This window comes from Dermochelys coriacea, chromosome 6 (assembly GCF_009764565.3).
Source record: "Dermochelys coriacea isolate rDerCor1 chromosome 6, rDerCor1.pri.v4, whole genome shotgun sequence".
NCBI classification, from domain to species: domain Eukaryota; kingdom Metazoa; phylum Chordata; order Testudines; family Dermochelyidae; genus Dermochelys; species Dermochelys coriacea.
The window spans coordinates 63,129,534-63,152,333 of NC_050073.1; the positions used below are offsets into that span (position 1 = coordinate 63,129,534).

General features: G+C 40.7%; 1 protein-coding gene across 5 annotated transcripts in view; it reads left to right on the top strand.

Moving 5' to 3' along the window:
- The window catches only part of PSEN1 (presenilin 1), a 56,862-nt gene extending 36,857 nt beyond the window's left edge, over nucleotides 1-20,005 (top strand). For all 5 annotated transcript variants that reach the window (XM_038405661.2, XM_038405660.2, XM_043516817.1 and 2 more), the window contains exons 7-11: nucleotides 2,935-3,033; nucleotides 6,252-6,338; nucleotides 9,707-9,880; nucleotides 15,103-15,221; nucleotides 15,678-20,005. In XM_038405661.2, the coding sequence (XP_038261589.1) occupies nucleotides 2,935-3,033; nucleotides 6,252-6,338; nucleotides 9,707-9,880; nucleotides 15,103-15,221; nucleotides 15,678-15,833 (635 nt within the window). In that variant the 3' untranslated portion in view covers nucleotides 15,834-20,005. The remainder of the gene's footprint in view (nucleotides 1-2,934; nucleotides 3,034-6,251; nucleotides 6,339-9,706; nucleotides 9,881-15,102; nucleotides 15,222-15,677) is intronic.
- Nucleotides 20,006-22,800: the final 2,795 nt, after the last annotated feature.

Below are 22,800 nucleotides of genomic sequence, written 5' to 3' on the forward strand. Positions count from 1 at the left end.
TTTATTGATCTACCAGATGTTTTACAATGTGTGCACAATGGACTGTTAACAATCCAAACATCAACAATGTCCTCATTAGGTTTCAGAGTTGTCCATTTATTATGATTTTAGCAGAAACCTCGAGATGGAGTGCTTATCCCCCAGTGCTGAGGTGGATATTCCATAGGTATTGTGATGGAGTGCAGTGCGGCAGCAAGGGTGTGGAATGAGGAATTTGGAATGAAATCCTGTTTCAAATTTGAAGTTACACCCATCCCTGCCTACAAGGGAGGGAGAGGAATTCACAACCTCCCCAGTACACAAAGCTTCAGCTTTCCTGGTTGCCAAAATTGTCAGATGCTGCGTTGTTTACTGCCCAGTCATCAAAATCCCAAGCGTGCCTCTACCAGCTTCTGTGATGAAACTAGGTGGTCTGAGTTTTAAAAATATACAGCATGCTGAAGAACAATAGTTTGGGGACAGCATGAAAAACGTTAAAAGTAATATCTTGTTAAAAGTAATGTCAGAATAGCTCCAGAGATATGTTAATTAGTGTACAGGTGAGTCACATCATACACGCATTTAACTTGCGCAAATTCAACTATACGCGCTCGGCAAAAAAAAAAAAACATAACAAGATACCTGTAAATAGTGCAGGCGATTCTGCCCACCATTCCAGTCAGTGAGCATATGCTCCAGAGTGAGCATGAGATGGGAGATGTGAATCTGCTGTTCCCTCAGTCGGTCTCAGTTCCCGCGTGCTTCTCATAGTGTAAGCATGTCGCTGTGCAGAGTGTGACTCTAGTGTTTAAAGATGCATATTTTTCATACAACTAATGCAAGCCAATTACTTCATCTGGTGCTCAACCAAAGAAACAGCGATCTGTTCCAACGCTGGAGGAAAAGTTGGCTGTGCTGGACTTATTGAGAGACGGTATGTCGGTCTCCAGCATGGCACGTAAATATGGCTGCAACAAATCTAGCATCCGTGCCATCAAGATTAGAGAGAGAGATTCATCAAGCTGTGGCATCAAGTGCTCCAATAACTGCTAAGGTGACGAGCCAGGTGTGTGATAAGACTTTAGTCTTAATGCATCCGATGAAGTGAGCTGTAGCTCACGAAAGCTTATGCTCTAATAAATTTGTTAGTCTCTAAGGTGCCACAAGTACTCCTTTTCTTTTTGCGAATACAGACTAACACGGCTGCTACTCTGAAACCTAAGACTTTAGTGAAGACTGAAAAGGCATTAAACTTATGGCTGGAAGACATGAAACATAAACGTGTGCCTATCGATGGCAACGTTGCGAGAAAAGGCTCTTAGCCTCTACGTGCTATTCAAACCTCCACTGAAGAGGGACAGCCTTCTGATGAGAAGGAATTCAAAGCCAGCCAAGTTTGGCTTAACAATTTTAGGAACCTCTTCAATCTCAAAAAGTGCAGACTACTGGTGAACCTGCATCTGTCAGTGAAGAATGATTTAATTTCTGAATATGATCCCTCTATGGAACAAAGCCTCAAAATCGCATGTATTACGGACGATTTGAGACTGTATCAAGAAATGTTTGAGCAGCTCAAGAGACAACAGCGACAGTTGCCGATCACCATGTTTTTTCAAGGAAAAACCACCAGCGTCAGATGAGTCTACGCAGTCAACTTCTCGAGCTGAACCAGAGCGAACCACTTCGTCTACGACTCGCTCTCCGTCACCCAAGCTCTGTCACCTTTGTCTCCTGGATCGACATCAAGCCCCGATGACCCCCTGTAATTAAAAATACAGTACTGTAAAATTATATTTTGCATTTGTACTCTTTATTATATACTGTACATTACTGTATACATTATACATTTATGCATATTACTGTACAGGGTTGTATACACAAAACCATGTACAGTATACTGTACTTTATGGGCGATTGAAGGGATTTTCAAGGGTAATTTTGCCTATACACGATTTTAGCCTTACACGCTGACTTTAGAACCTAACCCCCGCGTAAGATGCAACTCCACTGTATTTGCATTCTTATTTAATTCATTAAAATTCCCAATATTTGAGTTTATCTGAATTTGCCTTAATTTCCAGTTTCTTGGAGAAACCAGGGAGCCCTGCTGCAAGGTTTAAGTCCAGCTGGCCACAGAGTTATAAGCGTCTTTACTCCTAAAGTTCTTGGGAGTAGGGCTCTTCTCGCTGTGGAGGTCAGGTTGTGCCCTGATGACTGGAGCCAGCAGGGATGGCTCAGTGGCTTATGGCACTGTTTTGGGACTCAGGATACCTGGGTTCACTTCCACAGAGTTTGCGTGACCAAGGGCATGTCACTCAGCATGTGTGCCTAAATTCTCAGTCTGTGAAGCAGGAATAATAATACCGCCCTGCTTCATAAGGGTGGTGTGGGGATAAATACATTAAAGAAGCACTCAATTACTGCAGTGATTGGGGGTGGGGTCAGCTAAGTACCTAAAATGGGTAGAGGGGAACATGAAGGAACCAAAGAGAACCATGCACTTGCACATCATAGAAGTTAAACATGGAAAACATATGTGTTTATGCCAAAGGCCCAGACTTCTGACCAGTCAGTCTTCCACTCTTGCACCTCCTACAGTGAGCAAGTGTGGGGCATGCACAGACACCTCTGTATGCCAGACATTAAAAGTGGCAGTAGAATTGAGGGATATAGTGAATGGGAGAGAGGGCTTGACAGGGGGTGGGTCCCTGCCACATAATTTAGATATAATAAACTATCAACTCTATTTACCTCCAATATCTACATCCACTGGACTTGTATCTTATCACTGAAAACAGGACTGGGACAAACTCATTAACCTGGTCTATATTCCAGGCAGCATCCTAGAGGGTATCCCATTACCAATCCCTGCAGCCACTCTCACATAAAAACTTTTTAAAAACCAAGTCTGTAATACTGTAGTACAGGATCTTTTCTGTGTGCTCTCCATGTCAGATCTGGTTGCTGTCCTATGTCCTAAAGGTCCTCTTCGTATGTTGGTTGAAACAGCTCAAGAGAGAAATGAAACACTCTTCCCAGCACTTATTTATTCCTGTAAGTATATTTCGTTAAAGCTTTTAGATTTTTAATCTCTTGCCTGACCTTGAGGAAAGGAGATGTAATCACCCCATTGGCTTTCTTTGCTTTAATATGTTCTGTTGTATGCGCAGCTGGAGATCACATTTCATTTCCTTGGGCCTCAATTCTTAATTTGCTATTTACTCAGAAACCTGAAATATGTTCTTTATAAGATATTCCAAGATAAAAACAGCACACATTGTTCTTTTTAAATTAAAATGGGAAAAAAATGATAAAGGATCTTGGTCTGGCCAAAACAGCATCAGTAGAATGTGACTCTAGCACGCTTAGGATAGGCTTTGTTTCTATTTAGAAATATTTATCCATTTGCAGGGTTTAAACAATCTACTCGCCACAGAGAAGGGGGAAGCTCATGCTAGTGAGCGAGGGGATCCTATCCCATGTATTCCTGCAAGAAAGCAATTTTTTTCAGACTTTTAAAAATTATGTTTCTAGCTTATGGTTGCAAGGAATACCTTATTAAATGTGAACTGCTTCTGTGTTCTCTGTTTGTCTGCTTCTGGTGTTGCTCATAGTTTGTCGACCTGAAATTATTTGCAGTTTTGACACAAATCTGCAGACTAGTTTTAACCCAAAAACATGTTTAGGCTATATTCACAAAGCATATGTGTGGGGTCAGGGCGTGTGCCCACCTTGTAACTTTTAGTTCAGCGCTTAGAGCACTCACCCAGTAAGTGCAAGACCTAATTCAATCCTTCCCCCAGCTGATATGGAGCAGGGACTTGACCTTGGGGGTAGTCTCCTCCCCGCATCTAATCACTGGGCTATATTTTGGTGTATTCTGGGATATTATGTTATGATCTTTCTCAGTCTCTCCTGTTGAAACTGTTCTACCTTGTATACATAATTATGCATTGGGGCAAAGATTTGAACTTGGGTTTCCCACATCCCAGGTGAGTGCCCTAACCACTGAGCTATAGAGTGGTTCTTACTTTCTCTCTATGTTCCAATAACTATTCAAGTATTTTATACAAAGTGGGATAGCTTCAATAGGAGAGAAACCTGTCCCAGGATGTTCTATAGTCCAGGCACTCTCCTGAGAGTGGGGGAAGACACAAGTTCAAGTCCTGGCTCCATATCAGGCAAATGGGGGAATTGAGCCCAGATCCCCCCCATACTGGGTAAATGTCTTAACCATTGAGCTAAAAGTTATAAGGTAAGGACCACAACTACCTCCGGCAGTTTTGTGAATCTGGCCTTTAAAAATGCCTGGAAACGAGACCTTTTTGGGTTGAAATTCGCCAACATTTTTTCCAAATTTTTAGATTTGGCTCAAGTACAGCTTAAAAAAAAAAAAAAAAAATCCAGTTATTTGTCCAGCTCTAGTAAGCAGCAGCAATGTAAAACTAGCACAAATCTGATCAGTTTCACTGCTGCTGTTCATAATCCTGGGAGCAGCAGTGAATTTGTCAAGAATCAACAAATTTTACTTTGCTGCTGCTCAGGAAAACTCTGGGATGAAAGAGGAGGAGAGCTGAAACTAAAATGCCCGGTGAGGATAAAGTATCAGACACACACTTTCGCCTCCAGCAGCTAAGAGTCTCGGGGATAGTGGAAAGAGAGTTATTTCACCTTCCAGCAGCCATATTTTAGACTAATCAGGTACCCAGCAGTCGGAAGCTGATTAAAAAAACCTGAGCCCCCTAGTGAGGTCCACTATGGTAATGCCAGCATCCTCTCCCTTACCAGCAGCTGGTCTTCTCACCAGGGCATCACCCATGGAGCTCACTATTGGGGATTTCTGCTTATCTTGCATATTGATTTCTGGCTATTGGGAGTGTATAAAGCTTTTTAAGCACTGTTCATTCAGACTGGATAAATTCAGAACATCTGGTTAAACTGCTTATGTATTTTAACACTACAAGAAAGCCAACTGGGTAAGACCTTACAACTGGGAGAGGGACTCTGGTCTTGTGGGATGACAGGGAGTCAGGAGTTGTCTTTTTCCTAGCTCTGACATTAACTCGCTATCTGATCATCTCCCTGCCTCAGTTGTCTTGTACAAAATGGGGCCAATACCTATCTCGCAGGGGTGTTGTGAGGCTCGTTTGGTGGGGGGGGGGAACTGTTTGAGATCATCTGAAAGGCTCTACAGAAGGCAAGCTATAAAAAATCCAAAATATTTTGACATTGAACGGAAGAATCTAGTTGTTTAAGGGGAATTGCAGTGTTTTTATCCAAAATAAAAAAAAATTAACATTAAAGATCAGTGTTTTAAAAGCTGGCCAGAAGTGCATGATAAAGGCAATTTATTGCCTGGATATTGCCATCTCAGATATAGAAGGATGGGCGTATGTGGTGATGTCCAACTCATCAGACAGATTGTTACTTGGAGATCTGATTTGTTAAGGTATCCACCACTGACATTTTCCATACATACTAGCTTTGGGATACTATGATGTCCTGAAAACCTAGCAAATATGTTGATTCAGAAAACGTATTAAAATGTCAAGCACAGTAGAAATGTCTTTATGTTGTAGACTCCAGTTGGCTGCTTAGGAGAGAAAGGTGGTGGGGGGAGAGAGTTGGGTGGAGTGAGGATTGACTTATCTGTCACAATCTTAGTTCTGTTGTACTGGTAACATCCACCCATAGCTGGCTCAGCCCTTCTATATGCCCAAGAAGTGGAAGTTAGGGCTGGGAAACAGCAAACTTGAACTAAAAATAAACAACTTAAATTGAATACAATTGAATTGTAAAAGAATAGGAGAAGTGACCAGCCTTTAAAAAAGAAAAATAACTTCTATAGATACAGTTACCAGCACTGCCTGTGTAAACTGGTGCTACTTCAATACCAGTCATTATGCTTCCAAACGAAAATCTGGTTGCTTCTGTACAGGAGAGTAGGAGGAGAATCATCAGTTCAGTTCAGTTTTTCAATGTGTACTCTTAAAGGGAAACTGTGTATCTAAGGCAGCTACAACTTGACTGTTATAATTTTTATAACATTTATTATGACCAGTCTGTATCCAGTCAGATCTAGAAGATGTGTTCTAGCTGAAACTGACTTAATCCCATCTATTAGTATGCCCTTAAGTATTTTAAAAGGAAGTAAAAACTGCCTGTGACAGAAGATAGTTGCAGCAAAAAAAAGTAGTAGAGAAACGATAGCCCAATGCTGACACCACAGTTTGTCTGCTGATACATGTTGACCAACCTGTTTTCTTCAACAGCAACGATGATATGGCTAGTGAACATGGCTGAGGAAGACCCGGAAGCCCAACGGAAAGCTTCCAAAAGCTCCACTTATGATAAACAAGGTGAGGATTTCTTTTGCATGTTTTCTTACTATAGAACATCTTCACAGAGAACTGTCCCTGCTTTCAGATGGAGCTTTTTAAACGCACTTTTTGCACAGACCGGGCAACAAGTGGTTCTCCACTCCCTCAGAGTGAAAGCCCTGCTAGAAATAATCTGTCTTGACTGCAAATGATGTTCAGTTAATATGCAATTAATATTTTTGCAGCTATTCATTATAATGGAACTCTTGGTTTCTATTTGAGACTTGTCTCAACAAGTACAGGAACTCTTCACTTAAAGTTGTCCCAGTTAACATGGTTACGTTGCTGATCAATTAGGGAACCTGCTCGTTTAAAGTTGTGCAATGCTCCCTTATAATGTCGTTTGGCAGCCACCTGCTTTGTCCACTGCTTGCAGGGAGAGCAGCGAGCTGGTGGGGACTTGGAACCAGGGAGGATCGGCAGCCCCCCATCAGCTCCCTGCTCCCTTAAATTCCCTGTGCAGCAGCTGCTCAGCAGGCTATCAATTGCCGGTAGTTCAGCTGTCCCTCCCCCCACTGCTATGTGCTGCTTCTGCCCTCTGCCTTGGAGCTGCTCCCCGAGACTCCTGCTTGCCGTGGGGGGGAGGGGAAGAAGAGGGAGGCTAATGTCAAGGTGTCCCCTTCCCCCCTGCTCCTGCACCCTGCTTATCCAATTTTCCATAGAGCAGGGGGCACACACAGATGAGGGAGCTGCTGCCTTAGGCAGCAGCAGCTGTGGTCGGGTCTCAGCTTCTTGATCTAATTAACAAGGCAGTGTATTTCTGACCCCACTCTTCATGCTTAAAGGGGAAATGCACATCTCTAACTCTGAAACACACACAGGGTGTGTGTCTCTGTCTGCCCTCCCTCCTTTCCTGCTGCCTTGTAGAGTGTGAGAGTTAACCCTTGAGAGCTCAGCCAATTGCTAGTTCATCATTTAGTAGTAAGGCATTCCCTGGGAAATATCCCACCTCTGACTCCTCCACCTCAACCAAACTTCACAAATATCATCACTGTGTATCAGTATTAAATTGTTTGTTTAAAACTTAGTGTGTGTGTGTGTGTGTGTGTGTGTGTGTGTGTGTGTGTGTGTGTATCTATAAGTCTTTTGTCTGGTGAAAAAATTTCCCTGGAACCTAACCTCCTCATTTACATTAAGTCTTATGGGGAAATTGGATTCGCTTAACATCGTTTCGCTTAAAGTCGCATTTTTCAGGACCATAACTACAATGTTAAGTGAGGAGTTCCTGTACTGAGCTCAGCTCAGTGCAGAGGATAGTTGTGGTAAGGCAACATCCGTGTGCAGGAAAAGGCAAAGTTTATAAAATGAGATTTTAAAGAATAAGGCCACATTGAAAGGGCAGGATTTGATCAGGTTTCCTGATAGTCTGTTCACAGATTTCTGTACAACACTGAGTGGTTCTGCTTTCTTCCCTTTTCTAAGGGCTCCCATCCAGTGAGCATGTGGCATAGAGCTGTTGTCTCACTGGAGAGATTCAAAGACATTCTGCTGACAAAATGTCCTCATGTTGTCATGTCAGATCATGATATAATGGGATGACATTTTGCTGTAACATCATATTGCATCAACAATCTCACTGTAACTGGTTAATCGATAGGAAACAAAGAGTAGGAATAAATGATCGGTTTTCACAGTAAATAGTAGACCCCCCCCTCCCCCAAGGATTTGAACTGCCGCCAGTTCTTTTCAACATATTCATAAATGATCTGGAAAAGGGGTAAACGGTGAGGTGGCAACATTTGCAGATGATACAAACGTACTCAGAATAGTTAAGTCCAAAGTTGACTGAGAAAAGTTACAAAGGGATTGCACAAAACTGGGTGACTGGGCAACAAAAATGGCAGATGAAATTCACTGTTAAGTGCAGAGTAATGCACACTGGAAAACACAATACCAACTATACATATAAAATGACTTTGTCTAAGTCAGCTGTTGCCACTCAAGAAAGAGATCTTGGAGTCATTGTAGATAGTTCTCTAAAAACATCAGCTCAATGTGAAGCAACAGTCAAAAAAGCAAACAAAATGTTTGGAACCATTAGAAAAGGGATAGATAATAAGACAGAAAATATCTTAATGTCACTATATAAATCCATGGCATGCCCATACATTGAATACTGCCTGCCATTCACGTCACCCCATCTCAAAAAGATACATTACTTTGGAAAAAGTACAGAGAAAGGCAGCAAAAATTATTAGTTTCCATCTGAGGAGAGATTAAAAAAACTGGGACTTTTTAGTTCAGAAAAGAGATAACTAAGCAGGGATATGATAGAGGTCTGTAAAATCATGACTGGTGTGGAGAAAATGAATGACAGTGTTGTTTGTTTCTTCACATAGCATAAGAACCAGGGGTCACCCAATGAAATTAATATGCAGCAGTTTTAAAACTAACATAAGGAAGTGTTCTTCACACAACATAGGAACTTGTTGCTAGGGGATGTTATGAAGGCCAAAAGTAGAACTGGGCTTAGTAAAGAATTAGGCAAATTCACGGAGAATAAATCCGTCAATGGCTGTTAGCCAAGATTGTCAGGGATGCAACCCCGTGCTCTGGGTGTCCAAAACCTCTGACCACCAGAAGATGGAACTGGATCTCTTGATAAATTGCCCTGTTCTGTTCATTTCCTCTAACACATCTGGCATCAGCCACTATTAGAAGACAGGATCCTGGTCTGCCCCACTATGGCCATTCTTATGTTAGAAAAGGGCTGGAAAGGACCTTGAAAAATCAAGTCCAGGCCCCTATGCTGTGGAAGGACCAAGTAAACCTAGACCATCCCTGACAGGTGTGGTGGGTTTTTTTGTTTTTTGTTTTTTTTTTTAAACAGGTTAGATAACCTCCAGTGATAGGGATTCCAAAACCTCCCTTGGAAGCCTATTCCAGAGCTTAAGTATCTTTATAGTTAGAAAGTTTTTCCAAATATATAACCTAAAATTTCCCTTGTGGCAGATTAAATCCGTTACTTCTTGTCTTGGGTTCAGTGGACATGGAGAACAATTGATCACAGTCCTCTTTATAACAGTTTTTAACATATTTGAAGGTCCCTCCTTTCAGTCATCTTTTCTCCAGACTAAACACATCCCAGTCTTTTTAACCTTTCCTCATAGGTCAGGTTTTCTAAACCTTTCATCATTTTTGTTGCTTTCCTCTGGACTCTCTCCAGTTTGTCCATATCTTTCCTAACGTGTGGCACCTAACCTTGGACACAGTACTTCAGCTGAGGTCTCACCAGTGCCGACTAGAGGAGGACAGTTACCCCATGTGTCTGACTGTATTAACAGGAGTGTCTGTGTATGAGAAACACTTTTGAAATAGGTTTTATACTATTGTTTTCTTCCCTTGAGCCACACCGAACCAGACTCAGAATGAAGATGCTGACATGGATGACGGAGGTTTCAATCCGGAATGGGAGCAACAAAGGGATAGCCGAATAGGGCCCCTTGAATCAACTCCTGAATCCCGGGCTGCTGTTCAGGCTCTCCCTAGTAACTCCCAAGCCAGCGAGGACCCAGAAGAGAGTAAGTATTGTTCCAAGACTGAATAAATGTACATTTGGTTTTCAGTCAGCTAAAGATAATGTCTATTCATTCATATGTTACTTACATAGTACACTGTATTGCAAGGACGGACTGAAAAGTCCCTAATGATTAGGACATATTGACCCACCTGATGACCTTCACAGGACTGGATGGAGCTCCATATAGGTGTCTTTGTTCGTTTTCGTTTGAGAGGCTGCAGAGGGGGGAATATTGAGATAATTGTTCCTCTTTTGCTGTTGATCAACTGTGTTAGCTCCTTATCTGCTTAAACTGTCATATAACAGCAATGACCTGAATGGCTTTTTTCAATCCGCTGATGGTCAGAGATGGTCATCCATTTGGATACAGACCTTGCAACGGCGATCCATGCCTTTTATCACCTTAGGATTAGAATACCGCAGTACACTCTGCACAAAACTAAATGTTAAGTCTAATTAGATACCAAAGTTCAGTGCAGGATGTTGCAGCTTGCTTGGTTTTTGTTTTTTCCCCTTGTAGCAGCCTGCTTGTTAAATGCAGTGTCTCGCTGTGAGCATATAACATCAGGAGTCAGGGATCTTCACAGGCAGGCTTTTCGTTTCCAGGTGAAATTTAAAGTGGTGTTGGACCTGTAGAGCACTAACCATTTTCAGACCTGCCTGTCTGGCAGACTCTCTCTCTCTCTCTCTCTCTCTCTCTCCCGTCCATTACTGCCATAGTTGTGAAGGCACTTGTTGAAAGTGGTAGGATGTTAGTAGGGTGTATTTCATAACCGCATCTTTGGAGTTTACTGCCTGCCTTTCTCCAAAATAACCCAAATCTCTGTTGACCTTCAGCGTGAACTGCAAAGCCTCTTTCTTTGCTAGAGCTTTTGGGAAGGACACTTAAGGGCACAGGGATCTTGGGAGTGGGGTGGCATGTATTTTAGTCTTTTAACAACTGACCTAATTCTTTTATGTGTGGACTGGCTGTGTTGGTAGACAGTTATAGTTTTCTGAATGGATTGTTATTTAAAGTAACTGTTAGACTCCTATCCCAGCTGTAGGCACTTTTTCTCCCTGCCCATGTGGGTATTTTAAATGAAGAAAATAATAAATTGTTCCAAGATGTGTGTCTTTCTCCCTCTATTTCTACAATCAGTAGTTCTAGTAGCATATTTACAGTGCTGCTGGTCATACTTGTCAGCCAGCAATAACTTGTTAGAAGTATGATGTGAAATTCACATTGTGTGGAAGTAGCTTTGTAGCCATTGCACTGATCACTGAGTGTTTAATACACTGCAACAGTATTTAAATGTTTAATATCATCAGCATGGTAAGACAGCATTTTCAACACTCCCCTTTTCATCAAGTTACTGTTCAACATGACTTGAGAGAGAATTGTTTTAGCATGCAGTGATACAGTCTGTTACTGCAACCCCACCAGTTTTGTGTTTTTTAAGAGCGAGTTGGGATGTTGTAAGTATTTTTTTTTTTAAATGTCACTTTGCTAATAAAGGTAAGTAAACAAATTCTGTACTGGATGCATCCAGTAAGGTTCCGACTGAATTTTTCCCTTAAAGTTTAGCATGTGTCTCTGGAGCTTGGATTATTAATCACTGTAGTCAGTGATAAGTAACAGTAAGGCATTAATTTCCTTCTATAGTTGTCTCTTGAAAGCCCTTTTAGAACTGAGATCAGGACAACAGCTAGTCCTAACTCTGCATAATTCTTTTCATTTTCAAATACTTCCTTTTCCATTAAATTAGACCTCAATATGATGAGAAATTAAATTTTGAATAGTAGCTGCAATTCTAGATGTTTTAGATATTCGGAAGTTGTTTCCAAAATTACTTTAGTTTTAACAATGAACCTTTTCAACAGGAGTTACAAAAAAGTTAATATTCTTGGAGCCTGGTAATCTAGTAGGATTGGAATGTGTTGCCATGCAGTGCTTCACTTGGCCTCTAGCTTGGTATCTTCTGTGACAGATCAATATTAATTTGAAAGTGCTTCATAGCTGATAGAGTACAATAAAGTGAAGGGTGACTTATAAAACAATACAACCTGTCTCTTTAAAGACAGATTGAGTTAGGTTTAGATTGGCACCTCCAGTCAAGACACTCAGCATGTGAAAGCATGGCCTTTAGGAGTATGGGAAACTATCCTTGTAAATGAGATGTTGGAGTTGGGCTGGGAGACTCTATTGTGTGTGTACATGTTCAAAAGGCTCCAAACTGTAAAAGTTCTTACAGGATAAACAGGAACCAAAAGAATTGGTCCAAAGCAGTGAACATGATCCTGAATGAATTTAGGAAACACATAATGTTTAAGTCTTAGGGGAGATCACAGTGAACAGATCAGAGTAACCTGAGCAGTGGTACTGAGGGACTCCAGGGAGATGAGAAGTGTAAGGTGCTTCTGATTTCCAGTAGTGACCCAAGTTGGCTTTTGCCTGGTTGAAGACTAGCTATTTTATGCAGACTGTTTCTTTTGTTTTAATCAATCTCTTTTCCCCTCCCCTCCCCTCTCCAGTAAACTTGATTTACTACAAACCCTGTGGTTTTGGGACTGTCTCTCTCTGTTTGAAAGAGCTGAAACCACTGTAGAGGTTTAAGAGGTAGTAAAGAAAAGGGTTTCTGGAGTCTGTCCTTCATGGGACTGTCTGTCTAAAGGCAGACTAGGAGTTTTCTCCCCACACTTGTTGCAGCCTGAGCTGCAGTCCTCCCAGATTCACAGGAAATTACTAGTGAACATGGACAAGAACTGAGTGGAAGGGATGTACAGTCACACCCTGCTCCTGTGCTAGCAGAGGCTCAGGGGGACCATCTTGCAAATCAAAGATCAGTGCTGATGGGATGCAGAGAGTTTCATCCAGCTAATGGCCATAGCCTCATATGAATTAAGTATGTCTACACTACAGCAGCACAGCTAAGGCGCTGCAGCTGTGTCGCTCTAATGTAGACCCTTCCTACCTTTATGGAAGGGGTTTTTCCATTGATGTAGGTAATCCATCCAGGCAGCAGATAGGTTGATGGAAGAATTGTTGCGTCTACACGGGGGAGTTAGGTCAACCTGTCTACGTCACACAAAATTTTTCACAGCCCTGAGCAATATAGCTAGGTTGATCTAATTTTTAAGTGTAGACCTATGCTGAAAAATAAATGTGGGGAATGGTTAAGATATGGGGACTCCTTTGAGTTCAGAAGGGAACTGTTGAGGACCTCTCTAGAAAAACCCAATAATTATAACTTAGAGTAGGAGTGTCAAACTAATTCTGAGGTGATGGCCAAAGTACTTTGACTTGGGGTTTGTGGGCCAGAGAACCAAAACTCACCGGTAAGGAGCATGTTTTCCAGACTCCTATGACTGTAGAGTGCATCTGTTTAGCTACGTTAATTCTTCCTTTCCCCTTGTCTGAAAAATAACAGAAGGCTGGGTTGGTTGGTGGAGGCAGCAGTGGCAAGAAAAACATGGTGGGAAGAGGAGGACCCACTCCGATAAACCTGGTGCTGCAGGGCTTGATGGGGTTATCAGGAACCCTGACGGAAAGATGAGGAGAGAGCGAGGGAAGAAGGGGACAGAGAGGGAGAGGGAAGAAGGGGACAAAGACTGGGAGAAGAGAGAAGGAGAGAGCAGCTGCTGTGGAGAAGAGGAGTCCTAGATTTCTGTGCCTCATCTGGGGTAGCAGAGCTCTGGGGCCCTTTCCCACTAGGCCAGGATGAACAGAAACAATGTGAGGGATAAGGGAAGTTCAGAAGCAACAGGGCTCAGTCCTGGTGGCAGAAGATGCAGAGGCAGCTGCCATAGCAGGAGGAGGAATGCTGAGGTGAGGTGGAAGGGGCTGGGGCTTCCTTGCATATGGCCAATCAGGCATAAGCTCACTCCTCGGCTCTTCCTCTTCAGCAGGTGCCCACTCAATCGCCAGCTCTCCCTTGGTTCCTGCAGAGCGAGACTAGAGCTGGATTGCACTGTTGTGAGAAAGGGAGCTGTGGGCTAGATGAGAGTATCCAAGGGGCTGGATCTCGCCCACTATCAGGGTGTTTGACAGCTGTGAAAAAGCTATGGCGCTGTCTGAGCCTTATGTAGTGGAACAAATATACAGGAAATCTTCTTTACTTCTGTTTTACAGAAATGCTGTTAATTGGATATTATGCTACTAAAGTCCCTGCTGAGGTGGTAATTACAATAAAAACGAGCACATTGGCTCATGCATTTTTGAACGATCCATGTACTGCAGAACCTCAAACATCCATTTAATCTGAAAGATGCATCATAATTACACAAAGAGCCTTTCAGAGCTATCAGAATAAGGATTCTGTAGGAGACACGAGGTCACTGGAATGTGTTGCTGGCTGTTGGTAATATGTAAGCTGGAAGATATGCAAGTGGAAACTCCAAAATGACAAGTGACTCATCCACCCACTAGGCCGAGTAATAGGAATAGTCTTTTGGCAAAATGTTGCTGTAAAATGAAACAACTGAAAGTGGCTTAGATCTATAACAAATATAACAGGAACATCCAAACTTGCTCAATTCAGAGTTGCATTGGCAATTATTAGGAGTCTGAAGACGTCCTCTGGTTTGCATAAAGTGGAGCAAATGGGCAGAGGTCCTCCTTTTTACTCTAGAGATGTTAGAAATGACCCGTTTGTGTCAAAATGGAGTACTCTGTTGGGACCTAGCCACACCTCTGTACGAAAGATGAAATCAGCTACAAGCTACATTGTAGAACTCTATGAACTGCGGTTTGGCTATCCTTTTTTTTCCCAGAACATTTTATGCTTGAGTATTCTATTCATTTTTCCCTTTTAAATTCCATTTTCTGATGTCCGTGTTTATCTGGAAGAGGGAGTCATGCAGATAAGTGCTGCTTCCCTTGCTGCTTTAAAACAGCTTCTGAAAAAATTCTACTTCTCATTGATTCCCAGCCTCCCATTTTGAGTCCTTGCTAACTTAATTTTAAAATGGGGGTATGCATTAAAAAAAAGTCTCTTGTGTTTGATTTGTGACATTTAGTCTGTTTATAACTTGATACAATGAAGTGTAATGGCAAATTGTGACATGACATATATTCATGTGTATTGGAGACTGGAACAGCTCTGCAGCAGGAGGGTCAAGAAGAATCTGCTAATTTCTTTTGGATTCCTTGGATTATTCTGTCAGATACGTGCAATGGAAGTCATTTGCTGTGGGAGTTGTTTTGTGTCTTTATGTAACGCTTCCGTATTTTTACCATTGCAGGGGGAGTAAAGCTTGGTTTAGGAGATTTCATTTTCTACAGTGTTCTGGTTGGCAAGGCCTCAGCAACAGCAAGTGGAGACTGGAACACAACTTTAGCCTGTTTTGTAGCTATACTAATTGTGAGTATAATGTAATGTGGTGGTGGTGGTGATGATTCAGTGCATTCTTCAGTGACCAAGGGGGCTGCTGTTGTATATTTTCCTTTGGGATTTTGCATATTGGTTATTCAGTGCCTGATCTTACCATCATGGACCTAAACTTCAAGTTTTGCTGTGGATTTCAGTTGGAACAGGATCAGTCACTTAAGCTTCAATTCAGCACAGCACTTAAGTTCATGTTTATGTCCTATTGATTTCAGTGAGATTTTAAATATATGCTTCAGTGCTTTACTGAGTGGCTCATTAGTGAGTTACTTTGCGTAGTAAGTGTTAATCCTGACATTAATAGCACTCAGTGTGGAAAAGCAAAAAAAATGTAATTTACCAAACCTTTTGTCAGCCCTTGATGTGTTCTGTAATGCATATTTTTGCTGTCATGAGTTTTACCATGTAATGTCTCCTTGTCCTTCTTTCCAGGGTCTGTGCCTTACTCTACTGCTTCTTGCCATCTTTAAGAAGGCTTTACCAGCTCTTCCAATCTCCATAACCTTTGGGCTCGTTTTCTACTTTGCCACAGATAACTTGGTGCAGCCCTTTATGGACCAGCTAGCATTCCATCAGTTTTATATCTAGCACACTTGAAGTTGATATTCTACGGACATTTATATTGACTCTAGAAAATCTGGGAGGAAAAAGGGATTTTTTTACTTGGTCCTCACATGACAGTGAAGTTCAATGCCCAAGATTTCTGGCCTGAATCATTGCAACTTCCTCCCATGTTTTCCTGAGCTACTGCACTAGGTAGCGTATGATTCTTCTGTGTAAAGAGGGTTTTTCTCAATTGATGGACTAACTTGGATGCCATTATGTCATAAGCAATCTCTGAATTGTAAACATGTAAAAAGGACCACCTGTGTAAAAGTTGCTAATGCTTCTACCAGCAGCGTGAGCCCTGGGTACAGGTTGATATTTTCCCAACGCTGAAGGCACTCAGGACTGCCATGAGATTAAACAAAAGAAGTTAGCAAAGTTGTTTGATTTGACATGTAAACCATTTGAAGAGAGTCAATCCAATATAAATCTTTAAAGCAATGTTTTTCACCAGTTGAGTCCTGACCCCACTTTGGGTCATTAGGAAAGGGCCAGGTATTGCAGCAATGGGACCGAAGGAGAAAGAATAGTCTCTCCTAAAGAGAGTTCCACCCCTTAATAGCCTCTGTGCCTAAGTGTGCTTGGTTTTGATAAATCTAAAAGCTTATTTTCACACTGGAACAAGAGCCTGTACTCAAATTTACTGACACTTCGCATTCTCAAGCACAGAGCGTGCATCCTGTACTACTGCCGCCAATTTCTTATGTAGCTACCAAGGATTGGACTGAATAGTTTGAAACAAGTCAATTATGAGGCCCTAACATGGATCCTTGTAAAAGGTTGGAGGACTAATACTCTAAAATTTTCTTTACTAAAATTACATGACAATTTCTGGATTTATTTTTGTCGTTTTGCTAATCTTTGCTAGAATAACATCAATTCAAACTCTGCCTTTAAATGGCAATTTGCCACACTGGACTACATTGCTCTAAGTTCCCGTTCTCCGCCACTGGATCTTTGGGCATATAAAATAGGCAGACATTTGCAGCAGCATCTCCGTCCAAAGCATTCCAGGATTTTAACCTTCTATTGTCAGGTGTAGAGAAATGGAGGGTTATTTTTAGTAGCATTCTGCTGTTTCCTTCAAACCTTTCTCTCCAAAAACATATAGTTGAAAGGCTCTGGATTACAGCAAATTAAAATGAAGGGCCATGTTTTTCCTAAGTAACATTCAGTTGACTTCTCTGTTCTCTGTTAAGCTTTAGTGTCAGCTGCTCAAGCTTATTTCAGACTAACACCTAACGCTGAGTGATTTTATTTTATATAGTGTATTGATAAATGAATATTCATTAGTCAAGTGAGCCATCACTTAGTGTTGCCTGGGAATAAAAAGTATGGCGTTTTTTTCCCAGTTATAATAAGGCGTGATGGAATAAGAGATTGGCAAAACCTGGAGAAGCTTGAGGGAGAAGAGTCCCAGAACAGCTGAAAGGAGGCCCATGTGGTGTTAGCCTTTATACAAAGTGAAAAATTGAAACTAAACTTAATAACCCCACGTTAATTTGTTTTGTTGTTGTTGTTTATTTAAAACTAACATGATTTGGTGTTTGGTGAATTTTTTTAGAATAGGACATTTTTGGGAGGATGAGATTGGAGAAAAACTTTTTGTGCAAGTGAAGAGTCTGGTTTTGGTGCAGCTGAGCTCAATGAAGCATAGAGTGAATGGAAAGGTTTGACTGTTGATGGCATTACAGCTTACATAAGTTTAATATTGGGAGTCCTTTCTAAACACCTAATGGACAAAAACAGTATAAACAGAGCCTCTGAAGCAAACTTTTTCCCCTCCAGAAAGAGCTCAACTTCAGAAAACATGGAGTAGTAGTGGGACTGAAACTTCATGCACATTCTCAAGTTGTTTGAGTACTGGGTAATATGGTGAGGTGTTTGCATTTGTGTTACATACCAAGAACGCTTTGCTTTCTTTAACTGCCTCATCTTTAATGTCCTGGGAAGTTCTGTATATTGATCAGTGTGACCTCTACTAGCCACAGAATGTTGGCATCTGCAAATCAGGGCAGTTGCATCAAATAAGGTGCGCATACACTTCTAATCTGAAAGTATTTGCATTCTAGGTAGTGGCTGCATTTGCCTGTTGAATTCATTATGGATAGCATTAATAAAGTAACCACATCTTGGTACCTCATTCTGGCTGTCTAGGTCAGAACTGGCTGTGTAATTGTAAGGACTAGTTCACTGTCCCAGATATTACTTGAGTGGAACTTCATTTAAATGGGATTTTTAATACACAGTTTTCTGCAGTTTGAGTGTTCTTTACTGTTGTTAGTTGATCCTTTCATCAGCATTAATCTCTGAAAAATTCAGCTGTTTTTTTTGTTGGGCATTCTAACTGTTGCTTGTCGTTTATATAGAAAAGGATTGCCAAAAGTTGGTATCGCTATCATCAGTTTGTACATCTGAGCCAAGTCTCAGTTAACAGAGTTATTAGTTTCAGAGTTATTAGTAAAATGCAGAGGTTATCTTTTGTTTTAAATAGTCACTGCTGGAACTCTGACTCCCTTAAGGCCCAATCTAATGCCTGTTGAAGTAAATAGGAACCTTTCCATTTACTTCAGTGAGTGTTGGATCTGGCCCTTAAAGAACAACTCAGAATCTTCAAAACATTTAAATTGCCAGTCTTCCACTACCTAAAATTCTGCCATCCTGGAGTTTTAACTTCTAGCTATGTTACAGAAGGTTGTCGTGGAGATTATACACCAATATAATAACATTAAGCCTTGAGTACACTTGCTAAAGCCAGGAGATGCAAAAGTAAGATTGAAACTCTTTCTTGGATTTGCCCTTTTACACTGAAGTACGGTAGCACATGTGCTGAATACGATCTTGTGATGCTAGACCACTTCAGTACTTGGTCCAGAATAGTTAATTAAGAATAGTGTTCATTCTGCATTTCTTGGGAGTTTAATGCACAAGTATGAAGTTAAGTCCTGTCATAATTTCTCTTCTAGCCTTGCATAAAAATACAAATCTAATTTGTTGTTGGATTATTTCAATCTGGTCTACTTTGTATAATCCAGAGACTTCTGGTATATTTTATAGCTCTTTGAGGGAGTTATTGATTCCTAAATTAGAACACTATTGACAACACCTTAGTCTGCAGAAGCTCTTAGCTTTTATTGTGTTATCCCAGTAGCTGTGGATCTTTCTCCTCTGTGTTCCAAACATGTCTATCACATTTGATTAACCAATAATTGTTGTGGTTTCAAGACTAAATTCTGTCATCTCTGATAGTTTTCCTACTTTTCGAATTTTCTATTCTCTTTTAATGGCTACTCATCTGCAAAATATCTTAAACCAAAACATCATTGAGTTGTAGGAGTGCTTAAAAATGTCTGCTTGGATTTATACCGTATGTTTTCTTCCTCATTGCTTTTATTTTCAGATTTAGTCCAGAGCAGATAGTTATAATAGATATTTGTAAATAGGGAATTATTTTCATGGCTATACTGAATGCTGCTACTATAAATAACTGGAAGCTCCTTCTGACTGTGGTGCATCTGCATTCAGATGTAGTCAGTGTAGGGTGAGTCTGGAGGTCTACGTGCTTGTGTGGAGCACCATATTCAAACTGTCCTGGGAACAAATCCTGATTTTAAGCCAAATACTCAAGGGCTGAACTCTGCTGAAAATGGCTAACCTCCTTGGAGCAAAAAGCAGACCATGCATTTGTTGTTTGGACTCTGGTACCGTACATGGCAACTGTTCTGCCATTGCCACAGCGAGGAAGAATTATCCTGGACTACATCTGAATGGAATTTCAGGACGGATGAAGAAGTGTTAGGAAACTTCTCAAAAAAACTTTAAATAAATAAAAGGGGGTGGGGAAACTGTTTTTGACAGCTATGCTGTTGAGACCAGTATAATGAAGACTGTGGAACATGTCTGCACTACGGTAGTATCCTGTTTTACAGCATAAGTTTGGTCATTGGGAATGCTGGAATATGAACTAGAATTGGATTATTTTACACTCAAGCATTTGCTGTTTTTTTTTACAGACACTGGTTTGTACATAATCTGAATTGAATGTGAATAAGTTTTTTAAACATCTTTCCAATTCTTGATAAGATAGAGTTTTGATAGATTATTGCAAATTTTCCTTTGTCTAATCATTAAAATAAAGAATGCATGGATCCTAACTTTGCTGATTGTCGTGGTTTCAGTATGATTATATTAAACATTAAACTTGTGTTGGAGGCCTAAACACAGCAGATTTTAGTTTCAGTATTTAAAGAACAAGAATCTTGTTTTAAAGAGATGTTTAAAAGCCTCTTATTTCCCAAAGGAATAATTTCTTCAAACTAGATTCCCATAAAACCACATTTTTAAAGCTTCCTTTCATTTTAATTTAGAAAATCTGTCAAAACCAATTATAGGAACCCACATGAGACATAATTAAGGCGTGAAATAAGATATATAAAATTGTTGAAATTCAGGATGTTTTAAGCAGCAAAAATAATTGTAATCAGGCAACTTTTATGTAGGTCACTCGGGAAGAAATCACCTCATAAACCATCTAAATGTACAACACTGAATACTGATTTCACAGCTGTAAGAGTGAGGGAAAAGCCTTACACCCCTCAAACTGTAACATTTCAGTTTTATTCCTATTGAGTGATGCAAATGTAAGTCAATTTTACCACTGTTGTGTGGAAACTGAGGTTTCCTTTACTGAGATTTGTCCTGTCTCTGTTAAAATAGAAAATGTAGCTCAAATTATGAACAGAACTTAGCAAATAATTTGTGGTGAATTTTAGCTGTATTGTTGTTGAATTGTCCACAAGCAGCTTAAGACTTTCTCAAATATAGCTGTTCAAGAATGATTCAGTACATAATTTTGGTCTGTAAATTGTTTGCATGGGTTTCATTGGAGTTCTCACAGCAGCCACTTGGTCTACAGCTAACACCTTCATTAACCAAGCACTATGAGGTGGATCCTCTGCTGAGGCCTCCTTTGATCTAAAGGTGCTGCAGGCAGTGGCCCAGAAATAAATACCAACTTTTGAGCAAGCTCACCAAAATAAGGGATATTTCTTTCCTACAGAACTTTGGTTTCATAACCCTCCCCACATCTATTCATGGCTTGCTATTTCTCAGACGTCCAGAATTGTAGGAGATACTGGGCTGCAGAAAGGAAAGTATTGGTAAATTTTCCATTCTGTTTAACGTATAAGAAATATTCCATTTTAAAAAAACAAACTATTGGTACTATTTTTATATGCTTCTGCCTATAAAGTCTGGTATAGTCACCATGAATCCAACCACATAAGGCCTGGGAGGGAGAAATTCTAGCTAATAACATTTCAGGGGTGTTTTAAATTATGTCCCAATTTTAAGGTCTGATATCTTGGGATCGTTAAAGGTTACGTATATGTGCTCAGAGAGGCAGCACCTTCTGTAGAATGAAGACTTTGGACTTAATTCAGGCTGTGGGGTCTTTCTAAGAATTATTGTTTTGCTGAAATGTGTATCCTTTTTAAATACAGAACTGAGAATACTTGCTTTACCATTCTAAAATCTCAGGATTTGCAAAGTAAAATGCTAACAACTTATCCACTCCTTCACTTTGAGTCTCTTTTCTTACTCCCTTCCTTTCTAATGTAATCACCTGGCCTACGTAACATGAGATTACTCTGAGTTGATGTTTGAGATCTTGCCATCCCTCCATTACCATGGAAAGGGCTGCTCTGCCTGCAATAGAGATTGTTAGATTCTGAATTGCTGGGAAATTGCAACTGAGGCATGAGAGGTGACTGAATTCATTAGCAAAAGTTTAGGATCAAATTCTGATCTGCTGTAAGTGGCCGTAACTCCTCCGCTCAGAGCAGGGGACCACCCCTCTTCATTGTTTGTGAGGTAGTTGGTATACTGTGGGTGCTATAATAAATAAATACTAGCCTTCAGTAAGGCTACACCAAGTCTGAACTGGGGCCTTTACTATTTTTAAAACTGCATTTACATTTGGGTGGTGCTTTTAATTTGTCTTCAGATGGCATTAATAGATAATTCCTGTGTACTCTTGGTTTTTTTAAGTGCAATTTTCATCTGTAAACTATGTGAAAAGGGAAACATCTTACTCAACAGAACTTCCCCTTGTCAGAAGAAGAAATTCTGAATCCAAATTTCAGTGACTAATCTGTTTACCCCTTTGATCTGGTTAGCACTAGCCACAACTAAGCACGGTTCCAGGCTCATTGATGTGATGGCCGAATACCAAGGAGAACACTCAGAAGACAGCACAAGCTAATTCTGTTTCTTCTCCAGCCTAATTGATGCATACAAATTGTCACACCATATAAGCCCAATGGTCCTTCTAGTCCATGCCAGATGCTGCAAAGGACACTGCAAACAACTCCATCATGGAATAATCTGCCCCAAAGAGAAGTGTCCTAACTCCCTCAGTTAGTGTCTGTGTTGTCCCCTGAAGTACCAGGGCCCACTGCACAGGTATCAAACTTATTTGGCACACAGGGCCTAATTCCATTTTTTAATTGTGGTCAGTGCACCAGGATATAAATGTAAGATTACACCCTACCTTCAGTCCACAGCAAAACACCCACAGATGCCAATGGGAGGTTTGACAAAGATGGTGGTGTCTGGTCTTTATGTTGTAACTACATTTGGTTATTTATTCACTACCTTATTGTGTCATCCAGTTTCAACAAAGGGAACTTGTTCTCAACTCGGGACATGAAACAGGCATCACGTGGAGGACAGAACTGAGACAGGAGCTGGTCCCTCAATGTAAAATATCTGGGGCAAACTCTCACCAAATATTATTTACAGAGCTGTGATCAGAGTGCTATAATTAATTAAGGATCCAACCACTGTTTCTATTCTCAGCATCAATTAACAGGGAGTTCCAAGTGCAGGATGAAAATACATGTTAAAAAGAAAGTGTTACATTTTATAATAGGGTTTCTTTTTATAAAGT